Source organism: Mus caroli, unplaced genomic scaffold (assembly GCF_978045245.1).
Source record: "Mus caroli unplaced genomic scaffold, Mus_caroli_1 scaffold_2, whole genome shotgun sequence".
Taxonomy (NCBI): Eukaryota; Metazoa; Chordata; class Mammalia; order Rodentia; family Muridae; genus Mus; species Mus caroli.
Window position 1 is genome coordinate 69,958,483 of NW_028227257.1, and position 23,928 is coordinate 69,982,410.

General features: G+C 37.5%; 1 protein-coding gene across 2 annotated transcripts in view; it reads right to left on the bottom strand.

The window, feature by feature from the left end:
• Positions 1-742: 742 nt before the first annotated feature.
• Positions 743-23,928, bottom strand: part of Slc5a12 (solute carrier family 5 member 12) — a 61,759-nt gene continuing 38,573 nt past the window's right edge. Inside the window, exons 10-15 of one of the 2 annotated variants that reach the window (XM_029474257.2) lie at positions 17,564-17,631; positions 13,132-13,218; positions 9,527-9,693; positions 8,556-8,659; positions 5,802-5,929; positions 743-4,056 (exon numbers count right to left, since the gene is read on the bottom strand). In XM_029474257.2, the coding sequence (XP_029330117.1) occupies positions 3,904-4,056; positions 5,802-5,929; positions 8,556-8,659; positions 9,527-9,693; positions 13,132-13,218; positions 17,564-17,631 (707 nt within the window). In that variant the 3' untranslated portion in view covers positions 743-3,903. The remainder of the gene's footprint in view (positions 4,057-5,801; positions 5,930-8,555; positions 8,660-9,526; positions 9,694-13,131; positions 13,219-17,563; positions 17,632-23,928) is intronic. The other variant, XM_021155925.3, reaches the window with a different exon arrangement.

Here is a 23,928-nt window from a genome sequence, read left to right on the forward strand (position 1 = left end):
GTGGGGGTAGACTGGGTCAGGGTTTGGGGGAAACTTTTGATACTGAGATGTCTTATCGGAGGTTACTACCCCTCAGAAATCCTTTGTTAGATCTCAGACTATCAATTGGGACGCCAATTCAACAGTGCTGGGATTTCTGGCAAAGGCTGGGGATGGGTACTCACGGAGTCCAAAGAAATGATGGTTCCAGTGGAGGATAGAGTGTCAGAGTGTTCCCCATGTGGCCTGGAAAAACTGAGGCCATCAGGCTAGGGACTCAACTTCTCCCAGGTTTTGTCACCATCCACTATGTTATTTCTCTGCTGCCGGTGAAATGAGCCAATTCAAACCAGATTAGATTATATAAAGGCAAGTTTATTGGGAAGCTGCTCTCAGGTGGGTGGGTTCACTTAATCCCAAGGATTAAGGCCAGGGAAGTCACTATGGGGAAATGGGATAGGAGAGAGGAAAGGAGGGAAGGAGGGAGGGAGAGAGGCAGGGAGGGAGGGAGGGAATGCACAGCAGCAGAGAGAGAAGAAAACAGAGGAGAGACAAAATTAAATGGATTATATAGGGGAAAGCCTCTAGAGGAATGGCAGCCCAGCCTGTGGGCTGGAAAGTTCAGAGTTAGGGGCAGGGTATGCCAGGTAGGGACTGAGGGATATTCAAAGAACCTGGAGGCCAGATCTGCTTTGGTGTGTAAAATATGCACTTTATTCAGTCCCTTGTCCCTGGGTCTGTAACCAAACAGTTATATTTCTATTAAGTAGCTATATATAAATGAGTGTAAATCTATTTTGAAGACTTCTGATACATCAAACCCCCAAAAATAATGTATTGGAAAAGATCACCTTTGAGTGTTTGTCATTTACATGTTTGCGAATTTTTATTGACTTCCTCAGTAGTATGAAATTGTAGCATTAATCTTTCCAAGAACTATAAATAGAAATAACCCAGCAGTGATCTATTAATCGAAAGCTACAACTGATTTTGAAATACATGGACTCTGTAAATATACAAACAGACACTATACAAATTCTGAATTTTTTCTTAACTATCCTGAAAAAAAAATCTGAACTTATTACTAAGAAAACAGATAAGGGAAAGCTCAGACTTTGCATGACATGTTTTGTATTTTCTGATGTACTGAAAAAGTTATAAAACATTCTGCTCATACTTGTTTTTAAATACTGTGTGAAAGCATCACAGCTTGTGGGCTTTGCTATTCTTGTTGAAACACTGTAGTCACAAGATAGTAAAATTTCTCAGAAAATACTGTTTAAATTACACAAAAGTAAACCCTGTGGCCCTGACTCTTTTAAGATTCACCCTTGCTTCTGAGTACTGAGTTACTAACGTAGTTTGGGATGTTTTCTTAAGGCTAGAATTTACCAATGTAAGGCTTAATGAACCACAATAGAGCATGTTGCTTCCAGTCATGAACTTGTGGATATGATAAGATCCATCCCATTTTGGAAAATGTAGGACCTTTTAATGATGTTCTATGGATACTCTAACATAAAATGCAGGGTGTGGGAATTCAGGACATTGTTTTTGACTTGTAACTATATTTATCTTATCAGTTCTATTTTTTTTCACAGCACCCTGGTAAAACATGTTCGAAGTCAATGCCATCAAAGAGAAACGGTGAAACAATTTTAGTCAAAATGAACACCAGTTTTTCATGCACTACACAATGGCAACTGGCCAGTCACTGGGTTAAGTTCTCACAATAATTCCATTAAATAAAAATAGTTTCTATTCCTTTTAATTGGAAAATAAACTAATACTTTTGAAAGTCTTTCCTCCAAACAACCAGATAGTTTCTGTTAGAACTCATGTTTGAGTCTAAGCCATTTGATTCAGATACCTTCTATCAACCAAGAAACTACACATTTTTTGGTCCAAAAAATGACAAATGTCAATCATCTAAATGGGTTTAGTGAAATAGACATTCTTATCCTCACCAGAGTCTGCAATCATGCACAAAAGGCACAAAGGCTAGTTTCCACGTCTAGAATCTCCCCACTCACACAACAATGTATTGAGAAGTCTCCGGACACTCTATGGCAAAACAGGCCCATATTTAATCCATTTACACTGAACGTGGCCCTGTAACACCATCCTGAGCTGCCATTTTGAGAGTAAGGAATGGAAGGGAAGATGTTGGTACTTGCTGAGCCAATTGACTGTACACTTCGTAGTTTTCTTCCACTTCACCACACTATTAATACAGTTCCCAGACCTGTACAATGTTGTGCCCACCTGGTCTGGCAAGAAAAAACTCAACACGGTCAGATTCTTCCCAACAGCTTTATTCCAGGAACGACTCGATGCTATGGGAACCCGGGGAACCCAGGGAGGACTCCTTATATACACCCCAGCACTGGGGAGGGCTATGTGTCCTCCTCGGATTGGTCAGTCTGTGGCACCTTAATTTGCATGCACCCGCTTTGGAGAGGTTGGCACCAGATTCGGGCTAGCGCCTGTGCAGAGGTATTGGCAGCGACCGATGCGGAGACCGGCGCCATCTTTTAGGTGCCAGCTGCCTATAGTACAATATGTTTTGTTTTTTTTTTTTCAAATTTCCTTCTGCTTCTACATAAAGCAGTTTGGATGAGATCTGCTCCAGAACTTTGAAGTTCTTTTCCAGACTAAAACTAATATAGTGCTTGAATCTGAGGGCGTGACTTAAGCTTGCACATGTAACCTGGATGAGTTCTTTGGATAATTTGTAAGACTCTATGGCTAATGATCTCTGCTGTAAACGGTATGTTCTTTCAGGGTTCGTTTAAAATATACTATCTGACCTCACAGCTTTCAATAAAGAATGACTTCCCGACTTCCCCTTTATTAAACTTTGTACATTAGATTCTTAACTTCTGGATATGCATTGACTTTTTCCACTTAAAATGTTTTAATTATTTATTATGTGTATGCATCTATGTGTAAGTATGTGCACAGGAATGTGAATGTCAATGAAGGTCACAAAAAGATATCAGATTACCTTGAGAGCTACAGTTATGGGCAGTTATAAGCTACTCAACTTAGGTGCTGGGAATTGAACACAGGTCCTTGGGAAGAGTAACAAGTTCTCTTAACTGCTGAGCCATGTGTCCAGCTCCAGTTTATCATTTTTAAATGACAGAAATTAAGAAACACTGCTTCAACAATACAAAGTGAATAGCATATTTATATGTGATGGCTCCCACTGTGAAGACTAATTTTTCTCCCCTTGTACTTAGTACAATTGCCCTTAAAGTGTGGTCATAATAGCTCAGCATAAATGACTAATGGAATGCATAACAGAGGCACTGGGAGGATACTCAGAGAAGTAAAGTGTTCTAGCTGTGGCCACAAGGTGGGCATGGTTCTGTCTATGTGTCGACATACATGTGAGATGTGAGCTTTGAGATGATGTCATTCCTATTTTATCAGCCTTGTCAGAGCAGCATTGAAGCTGCAGATTCCCATTTATGTTTGTCCTCTAACTCACCACGATGTTCTGATGGTTAAAACTTTAAAAGGTAGACTAGGGTAAGTGGTCAGGCAGATATTTTGCAAGAGCAAGGACCTGTGCTTAATTCTCAGCACCAAAACAAAACAAAAGCCTACAAATAAATAGACAATAAACCCAGAGTTCTAATTTGACAAGAATCAAGGAAACTTTAACTCCTTTCATCACAATCAAAGTCAGTCCTGTTGAGTCATGTAGCACTAAGCACTTCAGGACTTAGCTGATTTTTCTTACCTGAATTTGGTCTTCCCAAAGAACATCCTGAGTCATATCACTTCTATAAATAAGTATAAATAGGTATTGGACATTCCTCTTTTCTGACAAGAATCTGTACACAAGGCTACAGCAGGAAGTGACATGAAGTGCATGCATGCATGTGTGTAAAGATATCTGTCTCATGTATTCTCCTAGAAATAAGTGGTCTTCACTGGCACTCTGTTGCTGTAGCTTTTTTCTTTGGGGTTGTAGCCTGGAATCTGAGCCAAGGTGTCTTGCTTGAGTCCATTCTGTAGGCCAGATTCAACCCCTTGTTTCCAGGCACTGCCACTGTCAGGGTAATCCTGAGGAATGAGGAAAGACATTTATTAAAAACCAGTCTTGACATGTTTAAAACCAACTTAAGGGACAGTGTATAACTACTGCTCTTTTATGAAGGGTGACCAAGATAGATTTGTATTCATTTCTACTTCCCAAAACATCCTCACAATTCTTTCATAATTCTAACATTGGAGCTCAGAACATATAAAAGCATGCCCTGCCTCCTCTTGAAGAGGGTTGTTATTGCCTAGCTCTTCTGCTGTTCCTCATCTTGCTCTCCATTGTCAGTCAGTGCAATTCACTTAGAGCTCAAGCTGAGCATCATGATTTTTGACTGGCAAGAAGAAGGCAAGTCTTATGGGTCTCTAGTTTGTCAAACAGAAATGTACTTCTTGGGTAAAAGGGCCTAAGGAAATTAGGCATAGTTGATGTTTCTTTGACTGTAACTTTCCACTATTTACACAAGATATGGTTTGAATGTGAAGTGCTGCTCTCAGTTTCACATCAGCTGATGATGCTGTTGGGTGGATTGTGACTCTTTAAGAAGTGGAGCCCATCTAGATCACTCATGGCTTTTCCTTGGGGCTATATCTTGCTCTGACCTCTACAAGCATTCACTTTCCTTCTGTTTCATCACCACCAGGATTTCAACAGTCTTCTCCTTCTCATGCTCGAACTAATCTGTTAATCTGTCCAAGTGCACGGGATTAGGAAATCATGGATGAACCATTTGAAACTGCAAGCCAAATCCAAACCAAAACACAACAAGCAACAATAAAAACCCACAACTCCTCCTTTGAGACTTTCTGCCAGGAATTTTGGTAAGCGATAACAGGCAAAAAATAACTAATGTAATATGGTAGAGAATTAGAAAATTGTGTCTATGTCATTCTGTATAATCATCTTTAGCTCTCAAATAGCAAAGGCTAAACAAAGGGAAAATAAGACTTGACACCAGGGTTAGACCCTCAGCTGTCTGACTCTCAAACTCATGAACTCATGGGACCTGTTTGACTGGGTCTTGTATTTTGTTCTGTTCTAAAACGTTTTTTGATTTTTTTTTTTTTACTGAAACTCACCTCTCAGGGGCAAAATAGACTTGGGGAACTGCCCACTTACAATATCAACAATCCAGCCATGAGGAGCATTTGCCCATCAACCCATACACTTCAAGACCATCAGCTGTGGGGATCAAAGGTCAGAGGCTTGATCCTTTCAAGCTCTGACATTTACTATTTTCTATTCTCATAGCCCTTTCAGTAGCAGATGTTGCAAAGGGGCAGAAGGGCATTCCCCAGGGGTGACACTCCTTCTTATTTAAGATTATCACCTAAGACCATTGGAAAATACAAATATGTACATTACAATTCATAACAATAGCAAAACTAGAGTTATGATGTTTGAAAAGAATTTTATGGTAGGGGTGTCACCACAACATGAGGAATAATATTAAAGGGTCTCAACATTAGGAAGGTTAAGAAGATTAAACTCAAGTTAGGTTGAGAACTTAATAAGCCAACAGCTGTTTGTTGTTTGCTTGTTTGTTGTTGATTTTTAATCTCTCTTTTTAAATGTATTCTTCACTCATATATTACATCCTGGAGGCAGTTTCTGCTCCCTCCACTCTTTCCCATTCCCCACACATACTCCTCTGTTCTCTCCCAGATCAACTTCTCTGGCAGGGCATGGGGGTAGGGTGTAGGGTGTGGGGCAAAGGGCGTACTGGGGAAATCAACACCTGGTTTAAGAAGCTCATTCATCTGCTCACCTGCTCTGTTTCCCGGTCATGCTGAACTCCACACCAACACAGAGTTTTGTATTTCTTAGACCAAAAGCAAAATAAATTGCAAACTGGTCTTATTAAAAGTGGATCAATGTCTTTGCCTCTTTGCTTGCCTATTAAGAAAAAGGAGATGTGTTAAATGGCTTCAGTGTTCCAGGTCTCCCGTTTCACTACAGGCAGTATTGACTTGAAGGCTGTTACTTTTGACCAGCTTGAAAACAAGCTTGAGAAGTGAATCCATAGAACTGGGAAGACTGCAGAAAGAGGTGAGAGCTAGCAGTTATAAATTTACAAACTGTCAGGTCGAGAAAGTTCAGGACTATAAAGTTAGATTGTGATAACATATTTATTTGGAAAATGTTCCTCTACTAGTAAATTTTGCAGGCCAACTGAAGAAATAACAGGAAGTATGTTTCTTAAATTTTATCTAAGTCATATATTTCCAGGATCATCTAGGTCAGTCTTTGTAAAATTAGAAGGATCATTCTCACTGTTTCTTTTTCTTCCATTACAACATCAATATCTTAGCCAGTCCTCCATGATTCTACCAGCCAATCTTGACTCCCCTTACACTTTCTTTCTGACCCTCAAAGCATACCTGATTAGTGTCCTGGCCCTTTATGTCCTACTATGGACCAAGTCAGAATGACATTTACACTAAGATGTAAAGGCTGATGAGGTCATCCTCCTAGAATCTTTGTAAATTTTCCAACCAATAAGACTAGTGTAAACACCACATCCTGCAAAGTGCTGGTGTGTATGAGTGCCAATCCATCTAAAGGTTTCTGAAGGAAGCAGTGTAGCAAGAGTTAAACACATTGATCAGATTCCTTCTATGGCCCGTTCCTATTTCTAAGTACCATTTTGTGCCTGTCCAATATTTTGAGGTTCAAATACTATGTTCCACAGTATTACATTATTCTGTCAAAAGATGTTTTTAAAATAGAGTTCTAATTAAATTGGTATTTGTTGGTCAGTGCTTTCTACAGACTAGGCACATTTCAAGCATGTATTGTTAGCATGGAACTTTATACTGATTAGCAAATAATGCATCAAGGAAGTAACCATCTGTGACCTTAAAGATGGTAGGATCATTTTTCTTAATGAGGTAGGTGAGTGTGAGAGAGAGAGAGAGAGAGAGAGAGAGAGAGAGAGAGAGAGAGAGAGAGAGAGAGAGAGAGATTGGTAGGGATAAAGGGTGATGTGCAAAAGCAGATGCCTGTAATGATGAATATCAGTGTGGTTCTGGATCAAATGTTTTTAAATTGAGGAAGGTGATATCTTTAAATAGACAACTAAATATCAAACACTGTAAAAATAATTTATATAATACAGACCAAGGCCTAAAGTTTCCTAACAAAATTTTCAGCACAAAGGAGATTTATTACCCCAGAGGGGGAAGAAAGGGATCAGAGAACGCCTCTGAATCAGTTTCTTTGTTTGCAGAAGTGAGATAAAACAAAACAAACAAACAAAAAACAAAACAGGGAGTCTGTGCGAGGATGAGTGGGTAAGTTCTGATTGGATATGTTAGCCAGATAATAAATTTTAATTGTTGGACATTGGTGTTTTGTCTCAGAAATGAGTCAGTATCCAAATAAGGGAATAAAACCTGAGGGCTAGCTTTAGGAATATAATCTATTGGCTTTTAGCAAAAGAAAGGAAAAGGGGGAACAAGCCAAAATCTGCTTGTGCCATGTTTGCCATACTAGGGCAGGCTAGAACCCTTCTAAAGAGTTCTTTGTTTCATATTAATTAGCTTCTGGGTGTTTTGTTTTCTTTCATTTTTGGTTTGGTTGTTTGTTTTCCTAAAATCAAAAACTAAGAGGTTGGAAGGCAGGTAGTAGATCCTGAAGTTAGGACAGATGCTCAATTTTACAAACAGGAAGGTTAAGAATGAAAATGTAACTCAGCTTGGGATCTTCGTAGTTTTCCTTATTCTGAGGTTTATAACATTCTTTATAAACAAAACCTTGAAGATCAAGCTTAATGAAAGTAGAATATTTCAGTCTGTGACTATGATATGTAAAAAAACTTTTCAAATAACTGAGTTTTATAAAGTAACAGAGCAAGATTTGAAGAGGAAACATTACTATGCTTTTATTTATTTACTTGTCTTTATTTTCTGTGCATTGATATTTAGTCTGTATTAATGTCTGTGAATCATGAACCTGCATTGCCCACAGAGGCCAGAAAAGGACCTCAGACTCCCTGGAACTGAAATTATAGACAATTGTGAGCTACAATGCGGTGCTGGGAGTTGAATCTGATCCTCTAGAAAAGCAGCCAGTGTTTTTAACTGCTAATATATACCTCCAGACAGCAATATCACTACTTTTATTGCAACCTTGGTTCTCCTTCCTCTGAACAAAAGCAATGTTGTGTCAAGGCAGTAACCCTGTGAGAACAGAATAAAGCATAGCTTATCATCCAACCCCTTCTTTTCCTCTTCGTGGATCCCATGCTCAGTGTACAAGCCTCAAAGACCTATAATGAAATCCTGAATGTAAAATAGTATTAAAATGTAAAATAGTATTACTTAGCACTGAGTCTTCCTCCACCCATTACCTCATCCCCTTTCCATTCAAGAAGGGAAGCCCAGTTTGGGAACTACCCCACCCTGGGGCATCTAGTTGCAGCAGGACCAAGCACTTGGTGCCCTCAAAAGAAAATGCGTGAGGCTGCCAGTTTGACAATGGCATAAAATACGCCTCTAAGAGGGGAATCCAGCCAACCTACCTGTGAGGAAGCTGATGATTATTCCAGCAGCTATACATCCCAGGCAGCCCACAGCACTGAAGTAAAGGTAGGAGAGTGAGTACCACGTGTCAGCTAGGACAGGTCTGTTGAGAAAAGCAGCACATGTCACCAACTGTGTTCATTGTTCAGAAATAAGGACTCATCACTTCAGGGGCACTCACTGTTCCCTTTACATTCTAGCATCTCTTAAAATCCCAATGTTTCATATTTTACTATTTAATTCTTTAATAAAATTAATTATGAGCTTCATTGACTTTTCATTATACACAATTCATATCATCCCTGATTTAAAATTATAGATATGTATGTGCATGTACATGTATATATAAAGAGAGAGGGAGAGTGGAGAAGGAGAAAGAGACAGAGAGACAGACAGAGACTGAGAAAGAAAGAGAGACAGACAGAGAGAGAGATTTTGCAATGAGGTACAGATGTTCCATTCTTTGTCAATTATTACCTTTCAATTTTTCATTAACCCCAGATTTACTGAAAAATTGTGACAGACATTTGTCTATGTGTATGAGCTAGTGGAAAGTCTCCAAAGGGATGTGTCAGAGCTTTCATGTGATAGAAGCATTGGATTATAGATAGAGAGAGAGAGCACAGCCTTCAGATACTTTGCAGTAGGATCATCACCCCCATCTCTTCTTCAGTCCTCCGATATATTACTTTTACTCTTGTTTATCTGAATGCAGAGGAATAGCCATCTTCAGAACTCTGTATAATTTTGCACTATTAGATATCTAACATTACATTCTTAGATTGTAGAGTATAATTAGCAGTATGTAATCTAATGTTCTTAGATTGCAGGTCATACCTCCAAACAGGAAGATAGCTATGATAGCTATGGGCCTTTATTTTTACTAAGTCAATATTTCCTAGTTTCAACCTAGCAGTAAGACTAGTATGATATAGACTTAGTATGATATCTTTAAACACAGCATTCATACCTGCTGGAAATCTGTGGAGCTACTGTTGTTGTTATATTTAGTTCGACACAATGGTCTGTTGATAGAGGTAAAGGTAATGTCTTAGATTCTGGTGCAGGGTAAATGAAAGATCCAATGGCCACCCAGAATGACAACGTGATTCCAGTAAGAAGTCCTCCTAGAGCACCCTTGATGGAGAAAAAAAAAAAAAAAAAAAACAAGATAATGAGGAAGTAGATGAAGACTTTCCTTGCAATATTGATATCAAGTGTTATTGCTTTTTCTTGTATGGATAGTGATAAAAGGTGTTATGTACAATGGAGATCCAAGCTGTCCACCTTATATCTTGGTCACAGGCATTTAAAACAGCTCAAACTGCCTTCATTCAAAGCCTCAGAAAGCAGATTTATTTACTTATTCATTTACTTAGTCTCTGTACTGAGTGTGGATTCTAGGCTCTTATGCATGCTAGACCAAATTTCTACCACTAAATCATAACTCCCTACCAGCTAATAAAGTTATTTTAAGTAAGAATAAGTTGTTCCTTAAGTGAATTTTTTTCTGCCACCTGTTTGTTCCTCCTGTTACTATTGAAGCCTTCATGTTCAATAGAAGAATTTCAGAAGCTATTAAAAACTTGAGACATCGTAGTCAAATTTTATCAAGAGATACTGTACAGAAAGTCTGGCTGTGACGTCATTTCACAAGTTAGAAAAGTCTCCTGATGCTCTAGTTTTGGGTTTGTTTGCTTAATTAATCAATTAATTGATTCTAAACTCGAGTTTATTTTTATTATTATAATAAAAGTGTATTTTTATTATTATAATAAAAAGTGTATTTTTATTATTCCAGACATTTAAAGTTTATGCTTCTTAATAAGCAGTGGAAATTTGATGGACAATTTATCTGGCAAGGAAGCAGAACAAATCTAACAAACACTAGGATTGCTGGAAAAGGGACATTAGATGCTTCTTTTTTTATTGGATATTTCATTTCAAATGTTATCCCCTTTCCCAGTTTTCCCTCTAGAAACTCCCTATCCCATCCCTCCTCCACTGCTTCTATGAGAGTGCTCCCCCACCCACCCACTCATTCTTTGCCACTATATAGCTGAGACTTTTGTGGAAGAAAACAGCTTGTTGAGTTTCTTTATGCACAAAAGGGAGTCTTTTGTAAGGACTCAGGATGCTTTCTCCATTATTGTTTGGTGAAATAAAATCAACATGTGTAAATGAATACTTGTACTTTTGGCCTGGACAAGAGGTCTGCAAACTTCTGTAAACAGCCATGTTTTAGGCTTTATGATCTGTGAAGTATGTCACAGCTATTCATCTTTGCCCTTGTACCAAATGAATCATGGACAATACCAAACACAAGAGTTTGGTTGTGGTTCAGTCAGACTTTATTGATGGACATTAAAATTTGATATTAATGTGTTGTTAAATATAATCACTTTTAGTTTCCTCCTACTTACAAATGTCTAAACATTCTTAGATTGCAGGTCATACCCACAGACAGGAAGCCAGTAATGTAGCTTTGTTTGTTGAGATCAAATTTCCTGAACTCAACCTAATAGTAAAAAATGACCTAATAGTAAGAAATGCTGGCAAGTCAACTTGGGTAGCCACCCAGACAGCCATGTTGAGGCAGAAACTGCAGCTGTCTCTGGTAGTCCCTTAGTAGTTAAGGTCAGTGAACAAGAGAAGAGATGGCACAAGTTCATAGTATTCACTATCCTTTGTATATAGAACAACATTCTTTTTCTGACTAATTAGAAAAACTAGGGCATACCAGCAAAGATAATCTCTAATTCACTACTTCACTTATTTTTGAGATTATAATATAATTATATCATTCTCTTTTCCCTTTCCTCTGAACTCTCCCATATCTCTTTCCTTGATCTATTTCCAATTGATGGCCTATTTTATTAATTGCTATTGCATGTATGTGTGTGTATATATGTATGTATGTATATGTGTATGTATGTATATGTGTGTGTGTATTTTAAACATAACTTAATCAGCATGTATAATGTTACTTTTGTGTATACATTTTAACAGTTGACTATTTGATACTGGATAACCAATTCATATGCTCTTCCCTGGGGAAGACTATTTTTCCCCTTTGCACTATTCCTTAGTTGCTTATATTTCTTTGTCTAGAGCAAGGCCTGTGTTCTTTCCTATGTCCACATGAGCATGGCTATTGTTTTTCTAACTGTGTATATTCTAGCAAAAACATATGTTACTGAATATGTCTTTTAAATGTATGGATTTAGTAACTAGATAGTATCACAAATTATAACCTATGATATAAACATTTTAATAAACCCAAATACCACAGAAGCAATTTTCGTAGTGTTCTAAATACTGCAGAAGAAGTTTTACAAATGTCCAAATGTTCACTATATATCCAAGTTCACTACCTAATTCTACAAAACTATCTAGAATCTTGCTAGAACAGTATCAACCAAAATCAGATAGCTATATGCTTACAACCAGATGGGTCTTCAAACTCATAATTTATACATAAATACAAGCAGGCTTTCTGGAGTCTCTCTGATTGTGCATGAAAGTATGTAGAGGATGACATACAAGTGACTGATCAATTAGAGAAAGTTATATTCAAAATGGATGTGAATGGTGCTATGTTACTTTTCTTAAAAGGTTCTTTTTAAAATATTTTTATTAGGTATTTTCCTCATTTACATTTCCAATGCTATACCAAAAGTCCCCCATACCTTCCCCTCCACTCCCCTACCCACCCACTCCCACTTTTTGGCCCTGGCATTCCCCTGTACTGGGGCATATAAAGTTTGTAAGTCCAATGGACCTCTCTTTCCAGTGATGCCTGACTAGGCCATCTTTTGATACATATGCAGCTAGAGTCAAGAGCTCAGGGGTACTGGTTAGTTCATAATGTTGTTCCACCTATAGGGTTGCAATTCCCTTTAGCTCCTTGGGTACTTTCTCTAGCTCCTCCATTGGGGGCCCTGTGATCCATCCAATCAATAGCTGACTGTGAGCATCCACTTCTGTGTTTGCTAGGCCCCGGCATATTCTCACAAGAGAGAGCTATATCTGGGTCCTTTCAGCAAAATCTTGCTAGTGTATGCAATGGTGTCAGTGTTTGGAAGCTGATTATGGGATGGATCCCTGGATAGGGCAGTCCCTAGATGGTCCATCCTTTCATCACAGCTCCAAACTTTGTTCTTAAAAGGTTCTTATCTGGCCTATACCTGAAAAACACTCTACTTATATTTATTTAAAAACATGCAGCAGAAGAGCTAGATGTGAGAATATCTTTGACTTGTCATTTCTATGTATTAATCATTTGGCATAAGACCTTTCAAGGCCACCTCTTCCCTAATCTGTCTTTTGCTCTAAGCAGGTTTCAGTATAGTCTGATCTAGTAGGACCTATATCCTATTTAATTCTATAACTCTGTATATGTATATGTTTGTAAAATACAATGCAAGTGACATGAATTTCAGGCACTTTATTTGTTTGTAAAGTTGTTTGTTTGTTTTCTAGCAAAAACAAACAGCCTTCCCAAGTTGAGGGAAGAGGAAAGAGAAAATGAAAAGAGCCTAGTTTAACTTACGAAGAGACATATTGAATCCTTACCTTCCAGTTTACAAAAGGAAACACGAGTCCCAAAGTGAATAAACCTAGCATCGGTCCCCCACACATGCCATGGATGCTGAGGGCAGCCTATAGGACAAAGCAGACCAATCAGCCTGACAACGACAGTGCATTTGTAGCCTTCCCTCACACCAGCATCCCTTCCTTGAACCTAGGATAAAGTTGAGCTACATTCATTAATCATATGGGATAGATAGATAGATAGATAGATAGATAGATAGATAGATAGATAGATATGCATCTGTATATGCATACCATTACATACACATAAACTATTCATATTCTTATGCACATCAATGTATATGTATGTGTATGTTTATGTATGTATGTATGTTTAGAGTATAGCAATTTTATAAACTTGAAATTATTGGAGCCACATTATCTTGTTATAGCAAATAGGCTTTTTTTTTATTTCTTTATTTCACTTGCTTAGAACTCAGAAGGCCCTGGGTCTAATTCCCAGCACCAGAGAAATATTTTGTTTATTTGTTAAGTGAGTTACTCTTTCAATAACCTGTAACTGATTTTTCCTATCCTGCATGGCCTATCAGTTGTTTTAACTTGGTTTGAATTTTTCGTCACTTAGATAATAATTATCTGGAGTGCAGCCACTGACATTCCATCCATTGCACCTCAGTTCATGGAGAATGTCTGTAGAACACTGGGGAGGCCATTAGACACCCTTTAACTCTTCCTTTGATTTCTCTCTACATTTATGGATATTATATTAATATATTGTTTGGATATTAAGAAATTTTGAATAGAGCATTTTCATGTCTTTCATTCTTTAAATGACTGAACCAAATAAACTTCCTTAGGATTTATGGACTACCTATAGTATAAACATGAGTAAAAACAGCTTTTCTGTATTGTATATAATTTTGTCCATGTAAATTCATAAGTAATATAAGAAAAATAGCAATGTGGCAAAACTGAGAAAGTATTCTTTCAGCATGAAGAGTGTCTGAGACCTTCCAACAACTGGAAAATAGATATGAATTGAATTACGTTAATGAACTTGTACACAGATGCATACATATACAACATGTATAAAACTACTTTTGTTGCAGCAGTTTTTTGTTTGTTTGTTGTTTTGGGGGTTTTTTGCTGGTTTACGGTTGATTCTTTTTTTTCCATTTTTTTATTAGATATTTTCTTCATTTACATTTCAAATGCTATCCCGAAAGTCGCCTATACCCTCCTCCTGCCCTGCTCCCCTGCCCACCAACTCCCACTTCTTGGCCCTGGTGTTCCCCTGTACTGGGGCATATAAAGTTTGCAATACCAAGGGGCTTCTCTTTCTATATCTGTTCAAGACCATGTGGATTTTATATCAGGATCCAAGCTTTAGAATGCTCCCAAGATCTTATAACAGTTTGTTTGTCATGTGCCACTTGGGTAGGTGACAGGCAGTCAAGAAGATTCACCCTAGACAGTCAAGAAGATCCATCCATCTAGACAATGACTCATTCAATTCCCACACTCACTCAGGACAGTGACAGTAAACAAAGTTTGTAGAAAAGAAACTGTGTCTGCTAGAAAGACGCTCAAGTCTACTTTCATTTAGAGAGTGGACAAAGGTGATATGGATTTGTATGGCTTAATATTTTTACTTTTTTTTTAACCAATAGCAGTCTTTTAAAAAAATCAAGAAATTTTAGGTTTGGTTTGGTTTTGGTTTGCTTGTTTGTTTGTGTTTATGTTTGTGTTTTTTGAGACAGGGTTTCCTCTATGTAACAACTCTCTATGGCTGTACTGGAACTCTCTTTTTGACCAGGCTGTGAGTTTGAGACCTGCCTGCTCTACAGAGCTAGTTCCAGGACAACCAGAGTTGCACATAGAAATCTTACCTTGAATAGTTAAATATGAAAAACAAATTGATAGGAAAATGATAGATGACAGATAGATAGATAGATAGATAGATAGATAGATAGATAGATAGATAGATAAATAGATAGATAGATAATAAAAATACCAAGAGCACAGGCAGATCACCATAATACCCTCCTTACTTTATTTGAAGAAGAAACTGGCTTTGATAGAGCCTATCTTTAAAAATTAGACTGAATTCTCACTATAACCTGCTACATAATACTAAGACTTGATGAAGTTTCTGCTATTAACATATTTATTCAACTTTCACTTTCTTATATAAAAATATAAATATACAAGATATCTTCCCATTTCCTCTAGCCATAACATATGATCTTTTTCCAGAAATATGAGCTATAATATATTATTGTAATTTCTTTTCCTGATTCATTTTCAAAGAATTCAATCTCTTTTATTATTTTGATAAGAAAAGGGCATATGAGATTAAAATGTTTTTCCCCCTGTCTTTTGTTATTTACTATTTGTGGTATTTCCTTTGCTGGAGATAGGATTAATTCATCATGATATAGCAGCTTAATTTTGAAGATAATTACTAGCTTTCATTTGAAGACTCAATAAAATATTAAAGATACTTATCTCCTCTTGAATGTGGAGAGAACTTGCAATACCTTATGTCTCAGAGCAAAAAACAACAGAAATTCAATCCAAGAGCTTCTATTTTAAATACATATATATTCAAATGTTCCCTGTGTATCTGTAGTCTATGAAAGAACAGAACTTTATTTTTACTTCCTTTTTATTGTCATTTAGTATTTTTATTTAGAGACAAACTTAAAGCTACTCTACCTTGGTGTCTACTTCAAAGTCTACATTCCTTCTGAGTTTCTCCTACAATTAGAGGACAATATACACTAATGTGTACTCTTAGCTCTGGAGCTGCTTACAGGGCATGGCATGGCATTTAGCTATGCTTACCTTGCTTAAAATGTCAGAAGAGCATCTTATACCCACTTCCAGAACATTTTTTTGGTGAGGATTTAATGTAGACTCCAAAGTAAACCATGTTTGTGTACCACATATTGGGGTGACCCTGAAATGCCCACTATTCTCACTGTATGTGTCAATGCTGCCCCCTGCTATGGAGTTTTGATTTTTGTGGCATGGCTTCTGGATATTAGAATGCTTAAGATCTAGGGAAGATCTGCTTTAGTTGCAATAACAACGTCTGGAAATATTATATGGCAACATTTTAACTATCAGGAATCTTTAAAGGTTTTTGAATTTTGATCATAATGAATCTTGTCATCACTTCATGAGTTTTATTATCTTCCTATTCTGAAAGGAATCCAGCTGAAAATTTACATCTTTAGCTAATTCAGATCTGCCAGTAGTGAATATCAGAATATGAGACATAAGAAATGGGCAGAAGATTAAAAACTAGAAGACCAAAGAGGTGTAAATCAGATGTCTCACAGGAAGCTCTCTGAAGCCCTCATTACTGACAAAGCCTTCCTGCTCTCCTCTGATCCCACCCCACATCCTCCAGCACACCATTGCAAGATAAACAGCTTTCATAGCCATTGGGTTTCTCACAGCCTTCAGAACACTAAGATATGTTTCATCACATGTATTAAGAGAATACCATATGTATGGCATGTTGCACATGAGACCTGACTGTGGTAAATTGTCTCCCTTAGAACAGTTCACAGATTGAAACTTTTCAAGACACATTTTGTAAATTCCTAACTAAAACAGTAACACAGGACTTGAATACCAAACTTAAATATATGAAACACTAAACAAAATTATTAATTAAGAGAAGTTATTTAGTTTTATATATAACACTGAAAATTATGGTTACCAGCATCACCTACAATCACATGACATGTTTATAAAGATGGGTTTTGTGAAGAGAAAAGTAGACTCAGTTCAATCATGCAGACATGTGGGACTTGAGTTTCTGTTGGTTTACATATGGAAAACGAGAATCTGCATATTGATTTACTATATGCAAATAGTGAAGAGGTAGAGTAAAAAAACAACAATTGTTTTTATTTTCTCAGATGTGGTTTCCATTGCTAGCCTGCCAGCGTCCATGCTATGTGGACAGTGTGGCACACACTTGAGCCAATCAAGTCAGTTGGGCCAGAATACTCAGGACAGAAGGATGAGTCCAGCTATCTTAACTCATTCACTATAGATAATAATTTATTTCCATCAGTCACTAGGGGTGTCTTGCCTCCTCTGGAACCTGCCACACCTTAATTACAAATGAGCTGAAAATAGATGATTTTTTTTAACCTACTGATCACAGTGAAAAAGAAAAAACAAAGAATCATAAGACACTGGAAGGAATGTGAGAATACATGTTCTCTGAACTGAGAAAATAAACCCATGACAAATCATACTATTACCACTTTCACCTCCTGAAAGTAGTTTTGGTTGAAATTTTCATGTATGTTGAAATTAGATCTGTTTTCCATAAATATTAATGTTGGTCCTTAGACTAATAGGCATGGCATTAGAAAGGATAACAGAAAATTCTGCTATAAAATCAAATGTCTTCTCCCTCTTTCATTACCTGTACAACACTCCCCATGAGGGATGCAACCACAGCCATGGAGGTACACAAAATACCAAAAAGGATACCTGCAGGAAGGAAAACATGGGATGATATAGTTCCTTAAGGTCAGCCATGAACACCCATCCCTGTGTCCAGCTCAAGTCCCACTGAAGGACTGTGGAAAGAAAACTTTCTTTACACAGCCAGTACAGCCTCTACTCAGCACATTTGTAATCTTTCCTCAGGTAAAATTAACTTGAGTCCAGGATTTAAAGATTTCTTTTTGGCATTCCAGAAGTCTGTGGAGAAAGAGGAACACTCCTCCATTGCTGGTGGGATTGGAAACTTGTACAACCACTCTGGAAATCAATCTGGAGGTTCCTTGGAAAATTAGAAATAGATCTACCTGAATACTCAGCTATACCACTCTGGGGAATATACCCAAAATATGCCCCACCATGCCACAGAGGAATGTGTTTCACCATGTTCATAATGGCCTTATTTGTGATAGCCAGAAGTTGGAAACAACCTAGATGTCCCACAACAGAAGAACGGATACAGAAAAAATGTGGTTCATTTACACAATGGAATACTACTCAGCTATTAAGAATGAGAACATCCTGATTTTTGCAGGCAAATGGATGGAACTAGAAAATATCATCCTGAGTGAGGTAACTCAGACCCAAAAGGACATGCATGGTATGTACTCACTAATAAGTGGATATTAGCCAAAAAGGAGGAAGAGGAGGAGGAAGAGGAGGAAGCGGAGGAAAAGGAGGAGAGAAAAAGAAAAAGAAAAAGAAACAGAAAAAGAAAAAAACTCATACAGAATACACAAGATACAGCCCACAGAATTCAAAAGGCTCAACAAGCTGAAGTGCCCAAGTGAGGACAGTGAGGATGCCTCAGACCCACTTGGGAGAGAGAAGAAAGCAATCACAAGTGGGGAGGGAGGGAGAGACCTGAGAGGGAAAGTGGGTGGGGCAGACAGTGAGGGGAAGAAGGGAACATGATCTTGTATTGGGTGAGGGAAAAGGACTGAAGCCCTGAGAGCCAGCAGAAAGAATGAGAACAGATAACCTCAGAAAATAGGAGGATGGGGCAACCCCCCAGAATGCAAAAAAGGCCTGGGAGGTGAGAGACTCCCAGGACTCATAGGACCTTTGATGAAATGCCCAAAAGTAGGAAGAGGGAACTTATAGAGCCTACCTCTAGCAGGAAGACAGGACATCAAGTGAGGGATGGGGTTGCCATTCGTCACACCTCTGACCCATAATTGTTTCTGTCTGAAGGATGTGGAGAAAGAGGAACACTCCTCCATTGTTGGTGGGATTGCAAGCTTGTACAACCACTCTGGAAATCAGTCTGGCGGTTCCTCAGAAACTTGGATATAGTAATACCAGAGGATCCAGCAATACCTCTCCTGGGCATATATCCAGAAGATGTCCCAACCGGTAAGAAGGACACATGCTCCACTATGTTCATAGCAGCCTTATTTATAATAGCCAGAAGCTGGAAAGAACCCAGGTGCCCCTCAACAGAGGAATGGATACAGAAAATGTGGTAGCAAACACAGAAGTGGATGCTCACAGTCAGCTATTGGATGGATCACAGGGCCCCCAACGGAGGAGCTAGAGAAAATACCCAAGGAGCTAAAGGGATCTGCAACCCTATAGGTGGAACAACATTATGAACTAACCAGTACCCCTGAGCTCTTGACTCTAGCTGCATATGTATCAAAAGGTGGCCTAGTAGGCTATCACTGGAAAGAGAGGCCCATTGGACTTGCAAACTTTATATGCCCCAATACAAGGGAATGCCAGGGCCAAAAAGTGGGAGGGTGGGTGGGGGAGCGGGGGGGAGGGTATGGGGGACTTTTGGGATAACATTGGAAATGTAAATGAGGAAAATACCTAATAAAAATAAAAATTAAAAAAAAAAGAATTACAGGGATGGAAATGGAGAGGAGCCTGAGGAAAAGAAAGTCCAGCGACAGGACCAAAGTGGAAAACAGATCAAGAGGAGGTCCCAAGGCCTGACACTAATACTGAAGCTATGGAACACTCACAAAAAGGAATCTATCATGACTGCCCAACAAGCAACTGAAAGAGTCAGATGTATATATTTGCACCCAACCAATGGACAGAAGCATTAGAATTAGAGAAGGCTGAAAGAAGCTAAGGAGAAGGGCGATTCTATAGGAGGACTGGAAGTCTTAATTAATTTGGACCTCTGTGATCTTTCAAACACAGGACCACCAAACAGACAGCATATGCCAGCTGATATAAGGCCCCCAACATACATACAGTAGAGGACTTCTGGCTCTGTGTTCATTCAGAGATGATGCGTCTAACCCTCAAGAGACTGGAGACCTTAGGGAGTTTAGAGGTCAGGTGGGGTGGGGTGTGGGGAGGAGGTGTGGGATATGAAGCAGTAGGAGGGTGAATAGGGAGGGACAGAGAATGGAATGTAGAGTGTAAAAAATGAATTACAAATAAAATTAAATTTTAAAAAAGTAATCAAAAAATGTATCCAAAAATACATTCACAAGAATGGTGCTTGTGGATTTTGTCCTACAACGTCTATATCAGCTTCAATGATGAGGCAACACAGTTACAGAAATAACTTCTTCCTTAGTCATACTTTTCCATGAATATCTGCCATTAGTTGGATACAGCATTGGCCACACTGGCCCTTCATCCTCTGGCATCTCTAATTAATTTCGTGGAAAAAGTCTGGAGACTCTAGTGAACAAATATGTGATTTTATCCATCTAACCTTGTTCAAACATAAGGGAAAAATTTATCATCCTATCATTAATGCATACACAAGACTACAGAGATTAATGAATATATAATAAATTTTTCTGAAAATTATTCACCAAACAATCAGAAAATTATCACTTAAACACTGGCAATCTCAATTTACAACAGAGATATCAGTATCCATTTAAGCAAGGAAATATGAATGGGATAGGTTATTTTCAGAGGGCAAATGAGGCAAGGGGATAATATTTGAAATGTAAATAAAGAAAATATCTAATAAAAAAGAAAATCAGATTCAACTAAAAAACAAACACACAGAAACCAACACCAATAAATTTTTATGAAATGAAGTTAAATGCAAAAGCTAAGCATCTCAACTGAATGTGAAACCTTGATAGTTAACAGAGCATATCTACTGAAGAACAATGGGGTTTAAAAAGAATTGTATGAGGTTACTGCTATTTATTGAAGCACCCCAGGGCCATCCACAAATGATAGTTAATACCTTGAATCCATGGTTTTGTTTTCTTACATTCACTTAAGCATATATATATATATATATATATATATATATATGTGTGTGTATATATATATATACACACACACATGCATATATATGTGTATATATATACATATATGTACACATATATGTATGTATGTGCAGGAAATATATATCAATATATATGTATGTATATGTGTATATATACATATATACATATATATACATATATATGTATATATATTGAACATATACACTGACCTTACAAAGTCAGTGTCATTGTGGGATTCTGTTTATAAGAAATTCATGAAAGGCAAAAATCTACATTGTATAAACAAAATCTGGTTGTTGCTTTCATCTAGAGGAAGCTGAGAGTAGATAATGAGAAAAGCCATGGGAAAGCATTATAAGATATTGATCATGACAACATATCTTAGTAAGTAATTGGGTTTCATAGGTAGACACACATGCTAGTTTTATAACAACTTGACTTGTTAGGGTTACTAGAGAAGTGGGGTCCTAAATTGAGAAACTTCCTCTAAAGGATTGTGTTATAGGAAATTTGTAGGCCATTTTCTTAATTAGCAGTCAATGTGGTGTGGAAGTGTCCTTGCTACTCTGGGTAGGGCCATGCCTGGTCAGGTGGTCCTGGTTTGAATAAGAAAGCAGATTGAATAAGACACTGGGGCAAGCTAGTAAGCAGCACCCCTCCATTGCTCTGAATCAGACCCTGCCTCCTGTTTTCTGACCTGTTTCATTCCTGTTTTTACTTCTTTCTTCAATGAAAATTTATATGAAAATGCAGACCAAATAAATTATTTCCTCCCCAACTTGCTTTTGGTCATGATGTTTCCTTATAGCAGTGGTAACCCCAGCTAGGACAATAGATTTGTCAAAACTCAACAAGTATGCGCTTAAAAGTTTTCCATTACATGATAGACATTTCTTATATTAAAATTCTTGAGACATATATTAAATTCTAGTTAATAATATACAAGTTAAATAATTATGGAAAAAGAAATGGTGCTTGCAGTTTACTTTTAAGGAACCAACCAGTAAGGGGGATTAATGGATTGACAAAGAGCTGGATGTCTGTGTGACTAAGTTTAGGAAAAAAATTAATGGGGAATTGTACATTTATATGAGGGTATTGATATGTTGCCACATTATTTTTATAATAAAATATGAGGAAGAAAACATAAGTAAAAAGTAAAAGTAAATATTGTGAGGAAATTTTATTTGAGGGTAGTTTCAATATTGGTAGAAACGTATATATCAGGAATGCAGAGGAAAAAAGTATGAAACAACAGCTAAGAAAAGTTAAAGATAAGGGAAACAAACAGCTAAATTGAGAAGAATAAAAGGTGGAAAATATAACTATTGTATACAATAATCAAACTTTTATAAAATCCAATTTAAATTTTGTGAGTAGACAAATGGCTATGTATGAACTTTACACAACAAAAGGGCAAAAAATTAGCAATTTCACATGGATATCAAACAACATAAAAAATGTTATGTGGTTTGTGGCCATACCATCCTGAATTTAAGATCTAATCTGATCTTTGCAGCTAAGCATTGTCAAGCCTGGTAAGTACTTAAGTAGGAGAAAATAATGTCAGAAAATTCAATCATCCATAATATCAATAAAAAGAAAAAAGACAGGAAAGACTGAAGAGAAAGATATAGAGGAAAGAATAGTGATGTGAAGGAGGTCATCTAAAGTTGGAGGGAGGGTAGCACAGACAGAGTAGCTGTAATTACAGAGAAACCTCAGGGTCTGTCCTGGGGGCAGGACTCCACACATCAAAGGCTCTAAGTTGTAAAAATGCAAATATCTTTGAAAGTAAAGATCCAGAGGTAAGAATGCCAGGGTAGGAGTCCCATGCTTGCAACTGCACTGAAACAGTCTTCCTCAAGATAGACAGCCTAGGCACACAGAGGATCCTGGAGATTTGGTTAGTCATAAAGAATGAAATTTTGTCCTTTTCTGGAAAATGGATTGAACTGGAGAGATGAGAAGCTACAGCTAGTAAAGGTGTTCAAAATATATGATCCTTGAATGAAAATGACTTTAAGAAGTTCATCACCAAATACAATGACTATACATATAAAGGTAACAAGACTACAAATGAAATAATTAAGCTACTGAATAAAGGGTTGTATAATCATTGAACTCCTACATTTTCAAAGCATTCATGAGAAAAGACACAATGTAAATTGCTACCAAAAAAACAAAAAACAAAAAACAAAAACAAAAACAAAAACAAAAACAGGCTGGGTGGTGGTGGTGCACACCTTTGATCCCAGCACTTGGGAGGCAGAGGCAGGCAAGAATTTCTGAGTTCCAGGCCAGCCTGGTCTACAAAGTGAGTTCCAGGACAGCCAGGGCTACACAGAGATACCCTGTCTCGAAAGAAAAAAGAAGGGAAGGAAGGAAGGAAGGAAGGAAGGAAGGAAGGAAGGAAGGAAGGAAGGAAGGAAGGAAGGAAGGAAGGAAAAGGAAAGGAAAGGAAAGGAAAGGAAAGGAAAGGAAAGGAAAGGAAAGGAAAGGAAAGGAAAGGAAAGGAAAGGAAAGGAAAGGAAAGGAAAGGAAAGGAAAGGAAAGGAAAGGAAAGGAAAGGAAAGGAAAGGAAAGGAAAGGAAAGGAAAGGAAAGGAAAGGAAAGGAAAGGAAAGGAAAGGAAAGGAAAGGAAAGGAAAGGAAAGGAAGAAAGGAAAGGAAAGGAAAGGAAAGGAAAGGAAAGGAAAGGAAAGGAAAGGAAAGGAAAGGAAAGGAAAGGAAAGAAGGAAGAAAGAAGAAAGAAGGAAGAAGGAAGAAGAAAGAAGAAAGAAGAAAGAAGAAAGAAGAAAGAAGAAAGAAGAAAGAAGAAAGAAGAAAGAAGAAAGAAGAAAGAAGAAAGAAGAAGAAAGAAGAAAGAAGAAAGAAGAAAGAAGAAAGAAGAAAGAAAGAAAGAAAGAAAGAAAGAAAGAAAGAAAGAAAGAAAGAAAGAAAGAAAGAAAGAAAGAAAGAAAGCCCAACCAGAAACAGGATTATATAGGTATAATTTTACTTACAAACTAAATTACTTTTCTAATTTCCTGTACCTTCTATATTAAGCATATATTGTACATAATTTA